We start from the raw sequence: 23,245 nt of genomic DNA, 5'->3' as shown, positions 1-23,245 counted from the left end.
TTTCCTTTTCCCATTTTATTTAGCCTCTACCTTTGAACTGTGGCATTTCAAGTTGCAGGCACTTACTGATAAAATTAATTTAACTACTGGACTTAATTTTTATTTTCAAGAGGGAACGTCATGTTTGCATTGACATGGACCTTGCCTATCACCCAGTATCACTTGTATCCTGGTCTTAAAGTGTGTCACTGGTTTAAGACTGCAGGCCAGTGAGAGCCTGTATTCCCTTACAGTTGAAATGTCTTTATAGCTTGGATGGTATCCAAAGAGTGAGCCGAATTTTCCACCTGTCTAACTTGAGTACATAAAGTTACCTCATTTATTTAGATCCTGCAATCAGCTCTTGCTTGTAGAAGAGTATTTTTAACACCATTTTCTGTCTGTGTGGGGCGAGCACTCTCCTGCACACGAGCTTCTGTGCCTCAGGGCCTGTGTCAGGCACTGATGGAAGCACTGCAGAGCCTGAGCGAACGCAGCGTGCTCACAGAGACACAGCCCTTGCAAACGTTTCTGTCTCCCAGCTACAGCAGCAGGAGATTTACAGCTTTCATGTGAGAGTCCTGCTCTGAAACAGGGGTGCCTCCTTTCCCATGGAGAGGGGCAGCTGGGGCTGGCAGTCATTTCTTCATCCACATTCACCCAGAAGGTGTTTGTGCTAGACGGGGACAGGGCACAGCCTGCTCCTCTGGAGCTGCTACAGACTCAGGCAGGATGCAGGGAGATTATTTACTTTATGAAGTGGGGAATGAGCAAAAATGTCCCTCAGGAACTCAGGATGTGTTTTTCAAATAGTTTCCAGGGCCAGAAGACGCCCAGGAAGCACAGCAGGAAGCACCAGGGGTGAGGAGGGCTGTACCAAGAGGTGAGGGAAGTGCAGCCTGGAGGACAGACCCGGGATCTGAGGAGCAGGGAAAAGCCTCCCAGCCCTGCTGGCAGGAGTCTCCTTAGAGACTAACCCAAACATTCCAACAGGCCCTCTCAGACTGTTTTCACCAGCCTCTAGGTTTACTCCAGTGATGTTCTCAAGACTGAACTCATAAATGTGAACCTCCTGTACCAGCTCCGTTGCAGCTTTTCATGTTTTTACGGGGTGAGCTCATTATGGGTAATTATGCTTCAGATCACTGCAGAAATAGTTACCAGAGTTGGCCCACGTATCACAAACATAAAACTGTTTGCCACCTATAATTTCACACCAAGAGGAATTATATAATCTTGAATTTACAACATTTGAAGATATATTAAGGCAGATTGGCTGGGCTGGAGGCTAGAATTACAACATGCTGCACATAGCAGGACACAGCCATGATGGCAACAGTAACCTCATAGATTGGGGTGAAAGTTTCCTCTTTTTGCTTTGCAGCATGTGCTCTCTGTGAGCCTTGGAAGAGCACACGCCCACAGCAGCACCAGCATGCAGGGCTAACAAACATCCAGGAGACACACACGTGCTCATTTCAAACCAACTCTGCAACTCCACACTGGCATCCGTGCTGCCAGCCTATAGCAAGGGCTTCTTTTTAATTATACTTTGTGTATTTTACAGAAGTGTATCATTCCTATGGAAAAAAAAATCTGCTGTAACAATTCAACACTGGCATTGGAAATACTACACACCAAGTCCAATTGATTTATGACTAATTCTCTGTCCCCTTGGCAAACGGTGTGCTCCCAGCACAATGCCATCTGCAGCAGTGCCCTGCCTGCACAGGGAGCACCAGGCACGCTGGGGCTTGGCCTGCTCTAACCCCATGAGATACTCTTTCTGTATTCATTAAGGGGCAAAAGGCACTGAAGATCCTCTGAAATAACCTTCCTGTTCTTTTGAATGCATAAAAATAGATTACTCATTTAGTAATTTAGGTAAACAACTCGTTATGAAAATTCATTAGGGAATAAGCCTTCATGATTTCATTTCTTGTTCGTTTCCTGTCTAAATAAATAAACATGAACTCAAGTGACACAGATTCCATTACTTTTGCCCACAGATTCTCGAATTATTTCCTTCTTACTTTTTAAAATAATTTAATCTCCTCCTTTCTGTCAAAGACAATATATTAACAAACATGGCTGGGGAGAGCAAAGCCTTTCAAAGGTAACAGTTGAAAACTTTTATTTAGGATTTAATCTAGGCAATGATCAATTCTGATTCAAAGAAATGTAGGAAAGTTTGAGGAATATTTTGTTTTGACAAACTGCACTTCTACATGACTTTGAGAACAAAAACGCCAATAGCAGCATCTTACAAGATTATTAAAATCTGTTGTTAAAATTTCTTGTTAAACAATGTTCTGCCATCATTTCAATCCTGACCACTGCAGCACAGCTTTACAAGCACGGGAGCAGAAGTACATCTCTGACATTGGCAAATCCTCCTAATTACAGAACCACAGTAATGGTGCTGGCCCATGGCTGCACACAGGACACTGCAGGCTCTCCTCTGTCCCAGCCCAGGCTCAGGAACCAGCTGCTGCAGTGAGGTCTAATCATGCCTCTGACTCTTCCTTCCTCAGACTTCACCAAAACGACTTTTATTCCTCAACTGGCAGCTCAAGAAGCAAAAGAATGGCAGTTACAAAATGACTGGAATGGCAGCACTGGAGACATTCTTGGATGTATTTCTCTACATCCTGTTTAGAGAACTTGACGGACTCCCGGGTGACTTTCCTGAAAAACCTTAGCAGTCACCCTTCTTTCATCTCACATCTAGGTTCCAATCCCACATACACAACATCCAGAGTCCTCTGGTCACACACTACAGCTTGTAAGGCTGTGCTGAGTTCTCAGCACCTCCTGTCAAATGCAGATAAAAAGCAGAACACTGAGGGAAGTATCTCTATATCTCATGCTTGTGCCGCCAAGAGATGTGCCCCCTGTCCCTGGCAGAGTGGCATGAGCTTCCCAGCCTGGTGCCAAGGACAGCAGCTGTGAGAGGGAGCCATGGGCACCATGCCTTGGCTTTTAGGCACAGGGAGAACAATGAGGGACAACAGCTATGGACAGCAGGGACCATCACCCTCCGGGAAACTGCTCTGGAGCCAGCCAAAGCAAGAAAGAGGCTTCCCAAAATGCCAAGCAGTAACCTGCAGGGAAGGAGCTGCTCTTCGGTCAGATACATGCTATTTTAGACCTTCCTCAATGACTGACTGCGAATTCTGTTTCTTGCTCTGAAAAAAGGAAACACATCTTTTGTTTGCTTGACCCTGAAAGGCATAGGAAGTTGAAGACTTTATTTATTCAACCCTAAGACATGGGAACTTACAGACCATTGTCACTTCCCAAAGAGCTTTTGGTTTTATTTTCCTCCTCAGCCTGTGTGGGTTCTGTTTGCCTTACAGATTTTTCATAGACAGTTTGCTACCAGCCTGGGACATCTGTGACTTGCTTGCACATGGCTGGCAGTTGACAGGAGGTTTTTTGTAGCTGCAATGCAAATAATTATGCTGCTTGATGGCAGAAATCACTCCAGTTTTGATCAAAAAGCCTTACCACTAGATTTGTTTTCCACCTTTTTAATTAGAATGTGTATTATTTCAGAGCACTTTTGAAGTCTGTTACCTCAGTATGATGATGGATGGCAAGAAGGAAAGCTGATGGAACTGCTCACGAATCAGAAATTGGCTAACACAACAGAGCACATGGACTCTGCTGAAGTCAGCACTCCATTCCATTTCTGCCTTCGGGAGATTATTTTGCTGTTGGATTTCATGACAAAAAGCAACCCTTAGGAGAAGAGGGCTCCTTAAGAAGGTTAAGGAGGGTCAGGTTATTGAGGGTCACACAAACAGCTATCTCAAAGGCAGACTGAAGACAAGCCCCACCGGGCTTCATCAGACTAAGGACCTACCCAGAATATTTATAAAAAATCCAAAACTCTCTCTGTCATGGCTGTTAATTCCAAGAAAATGAGCCTTAGATTTCACCAGGGGCTTTCTCATCAGGTCTCTCACTTTTGTTCTCACCTAGAGCGCAGACACCAATCCCCAGTTTAAAGAAAGTGAATGATGGAAAAACTTTCACATATAGGGAACTGTTTTGCACAGGGATCCCAAGAAGAAAAAAGGCCTTTTTAGTCTCTGTGTTGCTGCTAAGGAGAGTACACACCTGTACATACACTTAGAGCTGCTCCTACCAAGAGCAAGTGCAAGCTGTGAGAGTCCCTCACCTAATCCCAGGCAGAACTGCATTCCTGAAAGGGCTTCTTGGGCCAGACACTGAAGTGGCTCTCTGGCCCTGCCTGTCCTCACTCGTGTGTGCTGCACAGAGCAGCAGTCCTGCTGGGCTGTGCTGGGCTGCAGAGCTGCAGGCAGGCTGCACACACAGAAAGCTTGTGCTCAGAGTGGCTCAGCTACACTCTTCTCCATAGGTTACTTGGATCCAAGGATCCATGTTGCAACACGCTGCAGTTAAATAAATAGAGGGCTAATGGCAGATGGTTTCACTTAAACTTCAAGAAAGGCACCGCCTATATGTCAATTTGGAATTGGTGTAATGAGCCAACAACATTCTGAATTAAAATAAAAGCAAATTTAGGAATGAAACCTACTGGAGACTTAACTGGTCTCAAGTGCATAGTTAGATTTCTAAAATAATAGCTGCAATCCAGCATAACAAACATGACTTGCTTGAAAACAAAAGCCTGAGTTTAACTGTAGATTGCAGTTCGTTTTCATTCCCATGAGAAACTGCAAGATATTTCTTCTTGGAGTAACTTCTCAGGAAGGCACACCAATGGTGCCTCCAAAACCACAGAGAGTGGGACTAGGACTCCCCAGTTGTGCCTTTTTCCTTCCAGGATTACCAGTGCTGAGGCCCTTAGGTACCATCAGGCAGATTTTCTGTGAGTACTGCACGTGCTCCCTGGGCAGAGGCAGGTCAGAACGGGGCATGGCTGGCTGCAGGGGCCAAGGGCAGAGCTGCACCATGGGACAGCAGCCAGCAGGGACATGGCACAAGGGCAAAGCACTGCTAGAGCATCTGGGGAGGCAGAAAAGGAAGAGCTGCCAGCAAGCACTGACTGTGAACTGGGGGATGGCCTAGCAAGCTTGGAAAGGGGATATGACCAGGGAGGAAGAAGGAAAAGGGAGTAGGAGGCGGAGGATTACCATGTAACAATGCATAACAAGTTCCTGTACTTAACAAAAATTAAATTTACACATATTTAACATATCTTAACATACTAAACATATTTAAATAGGCAAATATGTTTCTGTGCACCTGGACAGTGAGGATCTGGTTCTATCCTAATGCTCTCTGAGGGGTGTGGGAGATTCAGGCTGACTGTGAGAAGGAGCACATGGCACATTACAAGGTAAGGGCTGTTTTTACTCTTTTCCAGCATAGAGCAACTGAATACTTGAAAGCAAGTTTTTATCTGGAAAATTAATAACATACTGCTATTGCCTTGTACAAGATCTCCTTTTTAACTTCAATCTTACTGACTGCACACACGTGCATGTGCACATCAATTACAAGATTGTCTCTTGACATTTGTCACTACCTCACAGCACAAGGACTGCCACCTTCCTCCCAGAAAAACTCTTCAGGCTGTAACCTTGACTCTGCTTTGTACACTTGTGAAAACTGCCAGATTAGTCTTGCAGAGCCATGTAGGACAGCAGTGGACAACTCATTCCATTCTGTACTCATTGTCCATACCTGTTCTCTGTCCCTGCAGCCAGTGGTGGGAATGGCTCAAGCCAGCTAAAGGCAGTCTCTAGTGGGCCTCAGAAGGCACCAGAACAATCTAAGTGTAACCAGAAAAGGATGACTGTCTGCTGGGAAAAGACTGTCCAAGTAGTTCAAAGGGCTGGTTCTCAACTGCCCTGTCAAGTATTTAATCTTTGGAAACAGTCTCATGGGTAAACTTTAGTACACAATGCAAGTGATCACAAGCAAGTGATGAAGTTCTGAAAAAACTTCAAAACAAAGAGCCCTTCATTTGTATTCCTGTCAGCTCCTCTGGCAGGGTTGTGGCAGTAAAAAAGAAGGGCAAGGAAGTGGCAGTAGAAAAGGTTTCCCTTCTTGCACAGAGATCTGGCCGAGGCACAAGGAAACAGAGGACAAGTTCTTACACTGAAAGTTTTGCCAATTTCTCCAAAGGAGACTCGTCCTTTTCCAGCAGCCAACTCTCTGCAGGTGCACAAAGAATTAAGGTGGGCTTAAAAGAACAGCAGACAGCTGGGAGGAAAGCTCTGCTGTCAGCTAACTCCCAGATGCTTGTGCAGATGAACTCCAGCCCCCACAGAGGCAGAAAAGCGTGGAGAAGCAATTTTCTCAAAGGACAGAAATGGGTTTTTCTCCAGAGAGAACATTTTAGGGAATCATTTCCTATGGTTATCAATAGTCAAACTGAAAATCAAGCCAAGTTACCTACTGGCTCTTGTTTGTCTTGTAACTTTTTTCCCAACACCTGGCTGGGTGTCACAGAGGAATCCATGCTTGATGCTGTTGTTTACTTAATGCTATTCTTGTGTCTCATCTGTTTCGACATCTCTGCCCAAATCCCTGGACATTTTTTTTATTTCCTGGATTATGCTGATGTTCCAAAGAAAAAATCCCGAAGAACTGATGAAAATATAATTTCACAATGTTTCACTATTTATGGATAAGATTTGTCACTGGATTCTGATGGGTATTTTCCAAATTATATTTACTCCAGCAAATGAAAAGTTATTTAAAGTAAAAACAGGACTCGGTAAAATGTTAAGAAGAAATAATTTGTAATTTAGAAATAGTGTTTGTACTTCAGTGATAAAGTGCCCACTTGCATGTGGGCAGGTCAGCCAGAAAAGGATTTTTGTAACAGACATAAAAAGGGAGTTTCAGGCAGATAAATGCCAAAAATAATTTTGATATATCTAATAAAAATTCCCCTAGGATAGCTATACAGATTATCACACTCGGCTGTACTGCATGGGAAAGTGCAATTATTAAAATGCTAAAAGCCTGAACTGATTCTTTTTTTCTTAGTTTATGGAAATTCGCATCAGCAGATAATGTTTTCAGCATGCTGGGATTTAACAATAACATTTGGGCTTATGATTCACATGTACTGTAAAAGACAGATGTTTTAAAAAAGCATTATGTGCACGGTTGTTCAGAAAGTAAAGTTTACACTGCTGCAGGGTTCTCAATGCCTTTGATGAGTGTGGGCAGTGATCCTGTGTCCCAAGCATGTCCCACCCTGGCAATTCCTCACCATCTGAATTCATGATATATTTGTGCAGGTCATGTCCTGTCTCTCGTGTGGGACTGAAATGCTGACCCAGAACATTTCTGTGCACTAATAAGCCCGTGCCCCAGTGCAAAGCTGTTTTCTCTGCTGTCCTGCAGCACCGTAACATGATGATTATTAATCCTGACCAGGCAGTGCTGAGAGGTCCCACTCACACGGAGTGTTGTATAACAGCGTGGTAAACAGCTGAGGAGGGCCAGGGAAGGCAGTCAGCATCCTAATAAAACAGCAAGGCCAAGGAATTTGCCCTGCTAGGCAAGCGTAGGAGGAACCCAAACGAGGAGATGAGGACAGTCTCCATGGGCTCTGCGAGCCACCGAGTTAGAGTTTAAATCCCATTCATGTAACCCTTAATCAGCTGGGTACAAATCACCAGGACTGGATGGCACCCTCCCCGTCCTGGAAGGAGCCACAATGCACAACTGCTGGCCAAGTCCCCAGCTCTCCTCAAAGTCTGGGTGACCAGGCATGGGAGATCTGCCAGTGCTCAGCTCCAGCGGGGACCCTGGCAACCAAACCCCAGTAATGATCAGTTTGACTTCTTTTGCAAAGCTGTAATGACAGACATTTGGCCTAAGTTTGCTTTTCATGTATGAGTCGGTCACATCTCTTTGAAACTGTTCTCTTACCGTTCCCTTACTTCTTTTGCACTTACCATTGATGTTTACAGCTGGCAGCACTATAGACATCTTTGGTCTCCTGGTCTTGTTATGTGTGGTGGCTGGCAGTAGCAGGTGGTCCTGGAAAACAGCAGAAAAGATGTGTTAAATCTACTCTCAAAGCAGAGAGCTGGGAAAATGACTTTCCTTTCTCTCTTACTGGCATTCCACACTGTACTGTTTACAACAGCTCAGAAAATTCATATTGTTGAGGGAGTCTTCCAAAAGTCACAGCAATTGCTCATGCTGTGTAACCAAGAAGAAATCCCTATTGCATGCAGCAAATATGAAAAAGCCTTGATCATGTGGAAAGAGATGCAAACTACTATTAAGCCCTCATTCAACAGAGTGCTTATGTATATGATTAAAGCAATTTAACTTGACTTCAATGATATTTAAACATATGTTTAAGGACCTTGCTGAATTGAAGCTTTTACTTGCACAGCTGTTTACTTTCTATGTAAGTCATCTTGCTCTGCGAAGCTCTACACCACATGCCTTGTGCAGCAGGCCTGCACTGCTCAGAGCTGGACTGGGGTGTGAAACACGAGCTCTGCTGACAACACCTCCCAGGGAAGCTGGACGGCGAAGCTGCGCTTTAGTATCTGATCTTTCCTGGGCGCTGCTGCCTGGCTCTGACAGTGGGAGCTGCCTCTGCAGGACACAGACCTGCCCTGGATACAGACCTGGCCTGCAGGGAGAAGCACAGCCCCTGTCCAGGGCTCTTGTGCCGTTGCTGAACTCAAGCTGCTCAACTTGCAGCCTGGAAAAATATGCTTCTTCCCTTATCAATGGAACTTAAAAGCTGTGGTCCAGGCATCTCTCATATTATTAAGCCAGTTTGATGGTCTCCTTTCATGCTTTCCCATGCTTTTCCCATACAAACATCTCATACTTTTGGGCAAGGTTATCTTTTTGGCAAACTGAATTTGACTTCCTTCAGGATACGTTAATTTATTAATGTCAGGGTAACTGTAATTTTGCCATTGAAAAATATAAACATTACAGTGTTATATGCAAGATTTGGGGAACTGAGTTACACACAAAGTTAGGTGTCAAATATGTCAAGACATTCTGTAGATACATTGCAGAAATATCACTTTCTTTCTCTTTTTTTCCCATCAAAAATTTCCCTCCCCCAAAACACTAAATGACTGACCATGAGAAGAAAACATTACTTAAATAAATGTCTGCAAAAAACATCTTGGTAACCAAAATTATAAAACCACTCTGGTATAATTCTCAGATCCCGTATGTAATTCCCATTTCACTTTTGAACCGCTTAAGATTAAGAAAACATTCACTAAGACAATGAACCTTACATGAAAACTCTTCTTGAAATCCAGTGTTCCCAAAGGAACAGGCCTAAGATAAGATGTCCATTAAATTACATTTTGTAACAATGCCCTTGCCACAATTTGATGACTATTTTTAGCAGACCTTAAAAAATGCTTATACTGTTTGGTTTTTTCCTTTTTCAATGCTTCTGAGTGTCCATCACTACCTACCAAACCACAGCTACTGCACTGATGATCACCTGAGAGTCATTACAAGTAGCAGCTGCTTTTTGCTAACCTATCTGAAGACTGGTGCATTAATCTATGCTGCCTTATAACGGCACCTTTATTTACTGTATGTATACATTGTATTAAGAGCTACCACAAGGATTTTACAGTGTTTTGGACTTGCTGCACAACCTCCCAGTGATTCAACAGCAACTCTGGAGAAAACAGGCAAACAGAAAGCTCTAAACCCAGACTGCCACCAGGAGCTAATGTGCAAGATGCACCCATTATCTGGAAGCTGCCCATCTTCAAAGAGACATTTTATAAATCTGGAATTGGTGAAATCTATCCATCTCTTGAATCATCTTTATCTTTCATATGCATTTTGCATCAGTGCAAACTTGCAAAGTTACCTAACTACCCTCATTCTTCACTGAAGTCAAAGGGTATGCTGTAGAATATCAGATATTCTGACCACAGTTAGCCACCCACAGCACTCTCAAGCCCAGAAGTCTTCAAGCAGTCCAAACCTTTTATTTGAAAGCAAAACAAAATTAATTCTATGCCACAGAAATGAGTGTACAGATTAGTGATTTGGAAGATATCAGACGTTTAGAAGCACTGTTTGAATGCATTTATAAAATGTCATGTGCCATTCTGAAGGATGCTGAATTGCATCCCAGAAGGGGTTGTCACACTCATCCCTAATTTTAAACAGTAGACAAAAAACCCCCAAAACAAACCTAAATTAAAATATTGTTTGTGATATTAACACACGGTATAAAACCGAAAACGAATAAAAGCAAAATTTGCAAGTCAGCATCTGGCTCAGGAGCATGAGCGTCAACCAGAGGCAGAATAAATCAGAACTATTACCCAACAACAGATGGCTCTGGCTTGGAGCTGGAGCTCCACTTAGACGACAGTTTAAATAGACTAAGCAGACCTGAGACTGCTGGCAGAATGACTGGAAAAATATATCAGCCTGGAAAGAATACTTCAAATGAGATCCTTGCTTCAGCATTCTCATTTTTCTTTTGATCATCTCTGCAGTTCTGTGATACTGAAGCCAGATGAGATGGACAGATAGATATAGACACAGATACTACAAACCCAGCCACGAACACGTTACCTTAATTCAGTTAAGTCTCAACAACACATGGGCCTGCAATAAGGATTCTGGGGTTTCCTGTGTATCAGATCAGTGTTATCAGGGCTCCAGCAGGGATAACCAGCAGGGATAAGGCTTTAGAGCCTCATGTATCTCTAACCCTACAGCCAAATGACAATGGAAATCCTGTCCCACTGTGCTAGAATATTCCAAAAATACTGGTGCTCCTGCAGCTTCAGCCTCAGTCTATGATATGTGGTTTGGTACCCAAAGTCTCTCCTACCTAGATGCATGAAAATATGGAGACGTTTTAGCTTTCATTTTCTTTTTTTTTTGTTAAAAAATTGGTTTTAACTCTCATAGTTTTAAGGATGTAAACAAAACATCATCACTGCATACCATGAAGCTTCATTAAACAGAGGAAAAAATGCTAGGCATGGGTTTTTTTGATCTAATTTTGTTTCTTAAACTACCATCACCTCCAATCTGGACTCTTGGCTTTTAAATTAACAGAACTGGCAATAGTGCTTGTTTTGGCTTTTGCAATGCATATCCCATCAGCCACAGCACCTCCCAGGGAGCAGTCCTGCACCTCCTCCACTCCTGCCTCATTGTGAGACACAAACACGCAGGAATTAACCCTCGCAGTATGCCCACGACAGAGGAAAATATTCCAGGGACCGTCTGGAGGAGTGGGGCAGGCATTTCAGGGAAGCTCACGTGACACAGGACACAAAGGAGAGGATTTCCAGCCCCGCAAGGCGCTGCACTCTCAGCATGAGCTGTCCTTCCTCCTGTCCCAGGAGTTTCTCTCTGTCAAATCAATTCCCCTAGATTTTTCTTACCTTCTTAGCTGTTGTGCTTAGGTATGGATAAGTATTTTTCAAAAGGCTTTTCTGAGGCCTTAATTAAGGACTCTTGATTGAGACGTGCTTTGTTAGAGCATATTCAGCACACCTGCCTGTGTGAACACTGCTGGCCATGCTGCTGCCGAGGCTCGGGCCCCTCGGGGGGCTTGCAGCACGTACCCTGCAAAGTACAGATGTGATCCATGTGGGAGCCAAGGCTCCAGCAACACAGCCCCCGCCCCACTTCCCACAAAGACTTGGTCAACATGTCCCAGTGAGCCCTGCTCTTCATTAAGAGCTCCATCTCTGACAAACCTTTTGCAAAAACAAGTGACATTTGTTGCTTGAAAGCAATAAAAGCTCAGAGGAGACTGGATTAAAATACCAAAGGAGAACTTTAATGTGCTATTCTGGTAATTTGCCTTGATGAGGAGATTTGATCTTTACCATGGCCTTGGAGACCTGCTCTGTGCTAGAATGTTGCAACAAAGGCAGTGGCCAGAGCAGAGGGGGCAGCAGGAGCCAGGCGTGCCAAAGGGCACTCTGTCACTCTGTCCAGCAGCTTCCCAAGGCTTCTTACAGCAAACAAACACTGGAGCTGGACATTTTTTCATCTCCGTTTATGACTAAGAAGTCTCCCAGGGAATTGTGTGCCTCGACCTCTTCCAGCCTGAATCTTCCTGCTGTGGTTCCACATTACAGCTGCTGCCGACCCAGGCTGAGCTGATGCCTCAGGTTTGAGCTTTTATATTTTTCATATTCTGTGCTGCTTTAGTGTGTAGTTCTGAGCTTTCTCTCTTCACAGAGTAGCTAGAGAAAACAATTCCTTCCCTAGCTTGGGACAAGGAGAACCACCCAAAACTCAGGCCCAAGAGCACAAACAACATGGACTGAAGAGAGAAAAACGAGAAGGAGGGGACTGCTAACCCTAAAGCTGGAATTGGACAGTGAACTGCAAGATGCAAATGGAGCAGAACTGATCAAAGTGAGAGACCTCATGACTGTTTGTGCATTTTGTGACCATTTTGGTTCATTTTGGGCGCAGCCCTGGCTGGGCTCTTGTGCTGCCCAAGGTGGATCCACTGAGGCCTTTAACAAATCCCTGCTTTATTCTTTAGGTCTGTCCAGCCTCTGTTCCAGCTCAGCCTGCACAAGGCATCAGAGGAGCTCTCCACATCCCACGGAGGGGCTGTTTTTCTTTAATGGCACAACTTTTGGTAGTTTTCAACACCTCCTGACAGCTTAAAACCTTATCTGTTCACTATCTGACCACACCTAGTGAGTGACAGAAAACAAGTGCTTTTTTGATCATACCAAAATTGTGCATCAAATCCATGCACTTTTGACCCTGTTTTTTCTGAACATCTTCAGAGATTTTGAGTCTGACATGACACTGGACCCTCTTTACAGGTATGCTTTTCACAGTACAAAGAATGTGCAACAAAAATATGCTCTCCCAGGCCCAATACTGCATGCCACTTCAGAGGCTGATTCATAGTACCAATACTCCAAGGAGCTAGACTTCTTAAACCCCTGGGTTGGCAGAGCCCCTGAGCCAGCTTTTTTTTCCCCACAAACTACAGATTTGACACTTCTTTAAAATTTCAGGATCATTGTTTCCAGCTTTTTGCTGTTACCAGAGATGTGATGTGTCTGTCCTGTTCTCCCACACAGTCACTGCCTGGCCCTGAGCAGCATCCCAGCCCTTGGCACACAACTCCTGGCCAAGAAACGGTACCTGAGAGCTTCATTCTCGTGAATGCAGGATGTCAGCAGCTCTCTGAACACAAAAGGAGGCTTCCCCAGGGAAGAGAACTCACCAATGTGCACTCAGAGCCAAGAGGCTCATCCTCATCTACCCCAGCAGCTCCCAACAGTGCAAAGCACAGAGCAGGATGTAAATGGGAGTCAGGCGTTGGCATTTCTGGTTTCCTCCTGCACTTCAAAAAGGACATGTATGAAAGTTTACAAATTTGTAGAGGAAATGGCTGTATATTTTCATTATTGATTCATTTGGGAGACGGCAACCATCCAGTGCCCTGAGGTTACACCAGGCTGGATGCAGCACTGGTCCATCTGAAAATGCCAGAAGTTCCTGAAACACTGTCTTCACCATCAGGGGATGTTAAACTGGGCAGAAATGGAGAGGGGAGGGTGCCTCTGGAAACATTTCTGACCCTTTTATCTGAAAAGCAAAGGGATGTTTTTGAGAATAGAAAAGAAAAGCAAAAAAAAAAAAAAAAAAAAAAAAAAAAAAAAAAAAGAGAAGAAGCCAATTAAAACCTCTGCACAAACTGTGACTCATAGCCACCACTCTAGCTCATCATACCATAATTTAGTAAAGCTGGCTTGTTTTTAAAGTTGATCTGTTGAGTTTTTTTGTTTGGTTGGTTTCTGAGGTTTTTTTTAAAGGTAGACCTTAGAAATCCAAGGAGATTTACTTACTTCATCATGGATCCTTACAGGGAATCCATGACATGAAGAGTATGGGAGCAGGTGAAAAATGGGATAATGACTGCAAGGAACCCACAGAAACTCCACAATAAAATTTCACAAGGTATCAGCCTCTCTGCAGCAGCTCTTGGCAGCACATCCTGAGAGCAGCTTTACCACTTTAACAATGCCATTTAAGTTGATTTGAAGTTGTACCAGTTCTACCTATGTTAACCTTGATGTTAGCCAGCACACTAACACTGTTTGAGTTTGCAGCACATTTAAAGAAGAGAGTTTGTAATTGAGAATTCAACCCCTAATCATAGCATCTAACTACTTTTCTAGGTTTTAAGGGATGGGGAGAAGATTGTCCCAGAACAAGAAAGCTCCAAAAAGTAGTGGGAATAGAGATTGTTTTTCGGCTTTCATTTTTGCCAGAATTGTTCCTTTTCACCCCAGTGCTGTTTCAATCCCTGTATTTCTGTGCACAGGTGGTTTTTACAGCCTATTCTTTGCACACAGTGATGGAATGGAGTGATGAGATATGATTTTTAATTTAAATGTTTTACCAGAAATAGCTCAATCCCACAGTCAATAAAATGTCCTCTAGTGTAAGATTACACCTTTCCGCCATTCCCAGACAAATTTTCATAAATAAAACCTAACTGCACTTTGGAACAACTTCTAGTCACTGTCCTGGCAGAAGGCGTTGCTACCCAGTTTAGCTCCCACATGAGAGACCTTTTAATGAAGAAGTCTTTAGTGCCTTTTATTGCAAATTGTGCTACTGCCAGATGTGATATGGGCTGGACTCCAAAAGCAAACTACCTGGAAAGCACCTCACTGTGAGTCAGAGGGCCTTGTGAAAATCCCAGAGACCTCAGAGGAATGGAAAATTCACTCTGTCACAGCTTCCTTGGGAGGAGTTTCCCCCTCCATCCAAAGGCAGCACTGCTGCTCGCCCACGAGTGGGGCTCAGCTTTGGAGAGTCTTCTCTGTGTAAAGGAGAACCAGTAGCAAAGGATCTCTCCTGGATTGAGAACCTGAAAGGTGATGGAGACTACTAAGGACGGCAGAGACCTGCTGGGTTCACAAACATGCAAAGCACTGTGGAGGTGCACAAAGGCAGCTGTAAAGAGGTGAAAAATACTGACATACTGCTCAGTTTTTCTGTTTTCATGGTTTATAACCCCTTTGTTCAACACACAAGGCCAAAGAGGAGGAATTATGTCTTTAGATACCGCTGAAATATGCTGGTAATCAGGTATCTACAGACTCTACCCCGTGGGGCTCTGGGGAGGCAGCGTGTCTCCCTCCCCCAGGAACAGGAACACGAGTGTGCTTCCAAAGGCAAGCTCATCCACCTGTCCTACTGAAACACCCATCTTCACCCTCCTAAAGTGACACCACAGCAGCAAAATTACCAGCTCTCTCAAGCTTCCTGCTCCTCTGCAAATCCCTCGTTCTGGAATTACCCGAGATGAACCCGCCTCATTTCTATCCAAGCTATTTCAGTATCATTTTTGACTTCCAAGACATCCAAAAAAGAAGCACAACATACCATCACCCTTGCCCTATAAATAGGAAATGCCCCAGGAAACCATAGTTTGCAGAAGCTTGAATGGAGCACATGAGTGCCAGTCCAATTGCGAGGGAGAATGAGGTGAAGGGACACCATTTGGACTTTATTTCTCTGATAAATGTGTTTTTCCCTGTAGTTTTGTCCTTTTTGATTTGAATAAGAAGGAAAAAGGCCGTGTTACCATGGAGGGCACAGGACAGAGACTGGGCAGAAATCCTGCCAATTAAACTTTCCTGCAGAACTGCTCTGCAGGGCCAAAAGTAAAGAACAATGCATGCATTTGCTATGATGTAATTTTGGTTTGGCAGCAGATTAAAAAAAAATTCCTAAATGCAAAGTAAGAGGATGTGAGGGACAGAATTCTATGTCTAAGTGAACAGTTTTGGTTAAAATCGTACAGGAAGGTTCTAAAGCATTCTTGAAAATGCTTTGGTAATTTCTGTGTGTGTTATTTGTGGAAATTATCTGCATTTCAAAAGAAACTGGAAAAGGTATGACTTCTGTGCCTCAGAGAAGGAAAAAGAATCCCAGCTTGTACTGGTGGGAAAGTTTCTCCATTATGTTTGATAAGGATCAGGTTTTCTTCTAAAGGCTCTCTCAGTCTAAACAGCATCATAAAATTACAAATGTTTGCTTCAAATTATCTGAAAATTATGTTTCTCTGCCATTTTCTGTCCTTTCCAGAGGCTATAGAAGCACAGAAATGCAGTTCATCTGTAACTCCCAGCTGAGTCTGTCAACTGTCTTTGCAGATTTTACAAACTTGTAAGACCCAAAAGGAATTAATTGTTTTATTACTATTATCCATAAAAAGAAATACTCCTCCTTCTATAATTCACTGCAGCAGAGCTCTGCTTTTGCACAGCATCTGCAGGCTGTTAGTTTTGCAACTGCAATCTGTAATTGCAAAAACATGTAATTTAGATAGGGCATGTGAATCCAGTCCAGTAAAACCAAAAAGGATATAGTCCAGATTCTCTGCTTCTCTCACAAAACCCTAACTGAAACTTTCTATACTTGTCAGCATGACCTCAGGTCTTCTACAGAAGACAAATCCTGGATTGCCAGAGTTGCTGCTCTGCTGGAGACTGCCCCAAAAAGCACCCAGAACCCCACCTGCAGAGGAGAAAGCTGCTATCAGCAAACACGGCTTTTCTGCGGTTCTGCCTTTTGCAGCCCAGCCACACAGCACAGAGGCAGCCAGGGCACACAACCAGTGCAGTTCCGCGGGCACACTCCTTAGAGGGGAGTGGGATCTCTTCACATCCCATTCCCATAAAACAGAGGCTGCATGGCTAAAGAGAAATCGATGCCAGGCTTTCCCCAAATGCTGGCTCAATGTAACACTGCTGTTCCAAATCCATTTGCTAATACAGCTGTCCTCTGCTTTCTCTTCCAGCTGACTTCAAAGCACAGTGAAGTACTAGAACACTTTGATCCCACTTTGTGGTGAGATCATCCTGAGAGCTCTTCAGAGCCCACTTGACAATGCCACAGCCTACTCACTGTCAGCAACAGCCTTCTTCCACACAGGAGGCTGGACCAGAGCGCTCTTCTAAGCAGCATTTCCAGCATCCATAAGGACTTGGGCTCAAGTTTTCAAGTCTGTCAAGACCATACTTCTACCTTGCCTTTTCCCTGACTTGCTCACCTCTCGTGGAAAGACTGTGTGAGAAAGATGTTGATAGCAAGCAGGGTTACAAAGCTATCAAAGACAGCAATCAGGGTTAAATACACATGAGAAACACTCAGGAATAGCTACACAAGCTCAGGAAAGGTCACACAGCCTGTGACTGAACGCTCTTCTGGCAGAACAATTTCATTTCAAGGCAGGAGAAAGGATGCTTTCTTATAGTGCAAAAATGCCCACACATGCAGGCAGCTGGGGATTCAAAAGAACTTTAAAATCCTAATCAGAAACAACTGCTAAGTAAAGTCAAGACTTCAATTATTTTTAAAATCGAGGCAATTAATTTGACCACAGTGTGTTCAGTCCTACAACACATATGGCACAAGAGCCAGCCCTAATCTGAAATTACTGTCTTCTTGCCTTCTGCAGCACCAGAAAGAATTCAAACCTCCCATTCAAGCTCCACACTAATGCAAGACAGCTGCAAGCCAAGAAGTAGAGCACTTGCAGTTGTCAATGCAGCAGACTGGGCATCTCAGACAGCTCAGCTAAGGGAGCTGAGACAGACAGAATTTGGACACAAGATGCAGGATTCAATCTGAAGAGCAACTTTTATTAAGTGGATCCAAGCATGTTCCCATGCAAAGGAAAATGTTATATATATTACTGGTGTACAGGTGAATATACATTTAAAGCTTCAAGTAAAAATACTACTAGACTGCAAAACTTCATTTTACAGAAGCTGTTAATTATTCTAAAAAGTGTGCACAATAGGCACATTTGGCACAAGAGGACCCAACTGTTCATGAGCCCAAAATCTGAGCACACATAGATACATTCTTGAGTTGAACACCTGGGATTCACCATAAAATATGTTTTACTGTCTGCAGAGAGAACATCCATGTCCTTTGCAGTCAGGATATCAGGTACTGGATTCAGATCTGGTTCGAGGGAACAAAATGACAACTGCAGCTTACATCTCACAGCCATTGTGACTTTCTCCCTTTCCTGATCCATCCACTGATCTGTGATTGTTGTCAACTTGCTGAAAATATATTCACTGGGAGGGGTAAACAGACAAATTGAAAGCAAGGCTAATGACAAGAGAGAATAAATTAAGTCTAAATTAAACTCAGATCAAACCCACTGTGAGTCAAACTCAGGGTGCTCCTCTCTCCTCTCCCTGCTGGGACAGCCCCAGCTTGCTGCTGCTTGCCCTCGAGTGCCTGTCCTGGTTTCAACTAGGAGAGACTTATTTTCCTTCTTAGCAGCTGGCACAGTGGCTGTTTTGAATTCATGTTGATAACACACCAATTTTTTGGCTGTTGCTGAGAGTTTACCCCAAATCAAGGACTTCTGGCTCTGGCATGCTCTGCCAGTGAGCAGGTGCACTGCTGGGAGCCTGGACAGCTGACCCAAACTGGACAGAGGCACATCCCACACCACACAGTGCTGTGTGCAGTACACAAACTGGGGAGAACTGGCCAGGATTGCTTCTTGGGACAGGCTGGGCATCAGGGAGCAGGTGGTGAGCACCTATACTGTGCATCATTTGCTCCTCTCCTCTCTCTCCTTTTCGTTATAGTTGTTACCGCTTTTATAATAATATTTATTTTATTTTCATTATTAAACTGGTTTTATTTTACAAGGTGTACATTTTTTTTCTCCAATTCTCCTCCCCACTGGTGGGGAGAGAGGGCATGAACAAGTGGCTGCCTGGTTCTTATTTACTGGATGGGGTTAAGCCATGTTACTGCCCAAGAGCACACAGTGGCAGCTTGATTCACATCTGCAGCCAGAGAGATGCTGCTTCTGAGAGCACAGCAGATGTACAGGAAATTAGCAACAAATCTTTCCTAATTGTGGAAGTTGCATCAATTACACAGAAATACATCAGAGGACTGGAAAGTCTGGGTTAGAAGTGTTTGCTGTCCCTCAAATTCTTGGAAAAAGCAACTAACCACGAGTTTAAGTTTCTGGGGATCTCCTCCTCCCCTCACCCTTTGGCCTCATATGCTCAGGGTACCTGAATCTCTCTCTAAACCTCTATGAAGTTAACTCCAATGAGATGGAGCAAGCAAGAAATGATGTTTTAGGTCACCATGATGATGGTCACAGGCAGAAAGCTGTTTTATAAACAGAGGCAGTACTTTTACTAAACTGCCTTTGACCTGGTTTAAGAATACAGATCTCATTTGCATTGCCAGTACCTGCTGGGTAAAGCAGCTTTGAAAGCACCTTTCTGTGGAACCTGAAGAATTGGCTCCTCTGATTTCACTGCTGAAAGCAGTTTCTCCTTCCTTGCAAATCATGCCAAAGCTGACTAAAAGAATACCTTTTAATAAATATAATCATCCACAACGCAAATGCCACTGCCAAGCCCCCAAGAACAGAGCAACACGGGACATAAGGAAAGAAACACATGGAGAAAACACAGAAATAAACACTCCTCTCAGTCACCAGTCAGTTGCATTTTTGCCTGAACCCCCCAGCTTCACTCAGAGCTCTGCAATGACTGCAGCTCAGAGCTGGGTGGGTCTCTGCACACCCTGGCAGCAGGGACAGGCTGGGCTGCCATGGCTGCACAGGGGGCTGGCACACTCAGGCCATGGCTGGGCCTCCAAAGCCAAGCTGCATTCTGTTTCCCTCACACTGCTGGTGCACAGACATCATGGTTTGAATATCAGGATGCAGTGGGCTGAATCCAAATGCAATGGCAGCATTTTGAGCTGTGCAATGTGTATTATATTACAGCTGCTTGTTGGAAAGATGTTTCTCATTCTGCAGATCCCAGGCCATCTGTATGGCTAAGGATTCATCAACTATTAATAGCTTCTTCTAATTAAAGAGGTATTCAATATAATAATGTTAAAGAAGTTATTGCCTCTGTTAGTAATAATCTCAGTTAAGAGAGTATGAAGATGAAGCTCCCTTTATTTTTTTTGCCTATTGGTTTGTATTTAGCCCAGCCCAATGAGCTTCCTTCTTTTCACATTTGTAGCTAAGTTTCACTTCTAGGTTTCACTTCTAAATCTCAATTCTGAGTCCAGATTTTTTGCCAAACATCTGCTCTGTTTGAATTTCTAGTCTTGCTGAGGAACGCATAAATCAGTTTTTAGAAACAGAGATAATTTTATAAGTGAAACAGTACTATAAAAAAAAAAATCAGCATTTTCCCCTAAAAAGAACCCCTCAAACCAAAACAAGAAAACAATCTGATGGAAAATGGTCTTAAAAGCATATATAAGGTACAGGATTAACTCTTACTTGGAAGCAAAAAGGATGCCTGACATTGAGGATTCTTCATTAATCACCCTCGAGCTACCTGAAGTGCACTTCAGAATGGCTGGGCATAGCCTGAGCAATCTGATCCCCATGACCACCTAAAACAGGAGGGTCCCTTCTCCTTCCCTGCCAGCCTCTGGCAATTGTCAGACTCTCCTGAAAGTGCCCTCAGCTCCTCAGGCCGTTTTCCCACCAAGACAATAAAATAAAATGGCCCAAAGAGAGACGTGAGCACTCACAGCCAAGGAACTGGCATGGACAACAGGAACCCTCCTTTCTGGTGCTGATAAACCATGTGAATGACTCACTGGTCTGCAGCCTTAGAAAGTCCTGGGATCTGCTCATGTAGCTAGGGAAGAAAATAAATCATCCAGTTTTGAACAGTGTGAGAGTACTACAGTGCTGTACAAGCCATCACACAAGCCACCTGCACTTGTCCATTGCACAGCTGGTAGAAAACAGCCGTTTCCACAGAAAAAGCTTTCCTGTGTGACAATAGTTTGCTTGGATCCTGCTCTGAAGGCTGAGAATGGATAAACAGAGGTGTGAACCGGTGCATGAGCACCACACTCCTTGTCCATCTCCTGACACCATGTGAGTAACTGCCTGTCTGCCACAGCAATTGAATTAGCAAGATCACAGGCACCAGATTAGATAAAAGAGAGGGAAAGGTCAGCTTTGGGAAGATAAAAACGTGGGGATGCTTGCTTGCATGCCACTCAGAAGACATCAGGCTATTGCTTTCAGGCTGGGGCTGTCTCTCTTCCTGCAGAGTAATGTGTTTTCTTCTATCACTACTTGCCAGCTCTCCACCACATTTAGAACAGAATAGCTCGAGCAAATAAAAGCCTTTCATCTCCCCACTCAGGGTGAGATTAATTTTTTCCAGGTTTAGCTCTCTCACAGAGTTGTCTGGGCTCCTTTTAAAACTTACAGAAGGAAAGGCACCTCTGGAAAGAAATCCACATTTAGGTAGGTGTTTGGGATAGGTGGGGAAAATTGAGAAGAGCTTTTCTGCCTCCATTTAGCAGAAAAGGAGCCTTGAGTGGTGCTTGAGAATTTGTGGTGCCTGGTAGTCCATAAAGTAGCAACAGCAATCTGTGAAATTTTTTAAGAAAGAAAGCCAGATGCAAAGAAATTAAGAAAGAAAAACAAGAAGTATGAGAGGAACACTGCAAATTAAGCAAACTTAAGCCTTTATCAGTCCACCTCTCACTTGACATGTGCCAGCAGCATGTAGAACTACAGTAAAGGCTTTTGCCTTCAATAGTTCTAATGAGGTACATTTTGCTAATGGAAGAAGAAGAAGTCTTGAGGTAATTTCCACATTTTCTACAAACATCCTACAAAGTGTGACGCAACCATATCAGAGAACCACAGAAACTCTGTTTTCATAAATGTGGGTTTTAAAAATGAAATGCCCTATTCACAACATTTCACCAAGCCACTGGAGTTTTCAGCTTTTTTATTTCAAAATACAAGGGACTTTCAGGTCAAAGAAACCTCTACCAGAATTCTAATCACAGAACAAAGATGTGAGGAATGATGCCCGAGAGGTTTTAGATGAGTATATATCAGTGTCCTCTTAGACACTGAGGGTACAAATACTATGGCAAAATAATTGATTTCACTACATGGATAGCATCAATTGCATGGGCACTTTTAAAATCACCTAAATTATGCTTCCATATGAACCCTCCCTTCTTTTCTTATTACTGTACTGGTTTAAATTCTACACAAAACAACTGAACATCTTGGACTCATGATGACTTCTGCAAATTATCAGAGGTACTGAGCACCCTGAAGGCACCAATCTAAATCTTCTCTTCTAGCTGGAGGGCAACTCAGCTTGCCATTAACCAGTTTAATATGTGTAGTCACTACTTTCTTCATTACCTAAACTCATCAACAAAAATACCTTATCGTGCTCGTAATGTGCAGGTCTACAGCAGAGCAAGAGCCTGAGGCTACTTCCTCCTGTGGGATGTGCTCCCTTTCACTTCCATCCCCTCCTGCCCTCTGAACCTCTCGTGGCTCTGCAGAGCTGTGCCTGACCCACACAAAGGCAGTGTGAACTCAGGCAGTCCCCAGGCCGCAGATCATTCCCCTCTGTGCCTCTGACCCCACACAGATCTGTCTGTAAGCACACCAAGAGCATGCACAGCCCTGTACCAACTGCACATGCCGTTACTGGGAGGGAAACCCAGACCAGGAGCACAGAAACACATCCTCTGATGGGCCAGATTCAACACTGTAACTCCCTACAAGCCCAGGCAGCTGCACCAAGGCTTTGTCAGGGCATTTTCAATCAGAAAAAGCACTGCAAGCAGCTAGAGGTGATTGGTAACAGAACTGGACAGAAGGTGCCACAGCTGAGGTACAGGGCTCTCGTTTTTGTCTTTCAGTGCACACTAGTCTTGTTCTAAGATGCCTGCTTCCTAGGAGAATTAAGGTACTGGAAGTGACTTTTAAAAACAAACAGGTAAATTCTCAAGTCAACCATCAAGATTTGGAGAGACTAAGTCATAAGGGTATCAACTTTGATTCATGTGAAGAGGTTCTACTCTGCTGGACAGCAGAGGAGGGATGGAGAGCTGTAGGGGATTAAATGATCACTACTTGAGAACTTACAGGAGATCAGGTTCTTCTCTCTGGCCTATCCTGCACTCTTTACAGGCACATGTGTGCATGACAACGAGATAAAGGGACAGACATGCTTTTTACATGCATTTCTTACATCCCTTTGACAAGTGCCATGCTGTGGGCAATATCCTCCTCCTGGACTGCCATACCAAGACAACACCAACCAACCCTACCCTGAAATGGAAATACCCTGTCACAACATTGCCATTTACCCAGCTGGCTTCACACCCTTTTTTCAGCATTGGTAGTACCACACCTGTGTTTAGCCTTAACCTAAAGTTTCCTTCTAGTTGTGTAAATGTAGTTCTTTAC

The 23,245-nt window shown here is 43.8% G+C and overlaps 1 protein-coding gene across 2 annotated transcripts in view; it reads right to left on the bottom strand.

The window, feature by feature from the left end:
• Positions 1-23,245, bottom strand: part of ATF6 (activating transcription factor 6) — a 72,237-nt gene that overhangs the window by 8,088 nt on the left and 40,904 nt on the right. For both annotated transcript variants that reach the window (XM_054286242.1, XM_054286243.1), the window contains exon 15: positions 7,893-7,977. In XM_054286242.1, the coding sequence (XP_054142217.1) occupies positions 7,893-7,977 (85 nt within the window). The remainder of the gene's footprint in view (positions 1-7,892; positions 7,978-23,245) is intronic.

The sequence above is a fragment of the Melozone crissalis genome, unplaced genomic scaffold (genome assembly GCF_028551555.1).
Source record: "Melozone crissalis strain CALT ecotype California unplaced genomic scaffold, PUWL_Pcris_2 ptg000045l_1, whole genome shotgun sequence".
In the NCBI taxonomy this organism is placed as follows: domain Eukaryota; kingdom Metazoa; phylum Chordata; class Aves; order Passeriformes; family Passerellidae; genus Melozone; species Melozone crissalis.
Note: the sequence above shows the minus strand (reverse complement) of the source record. Positions and strands in the feature narration are given on the sequence as shown.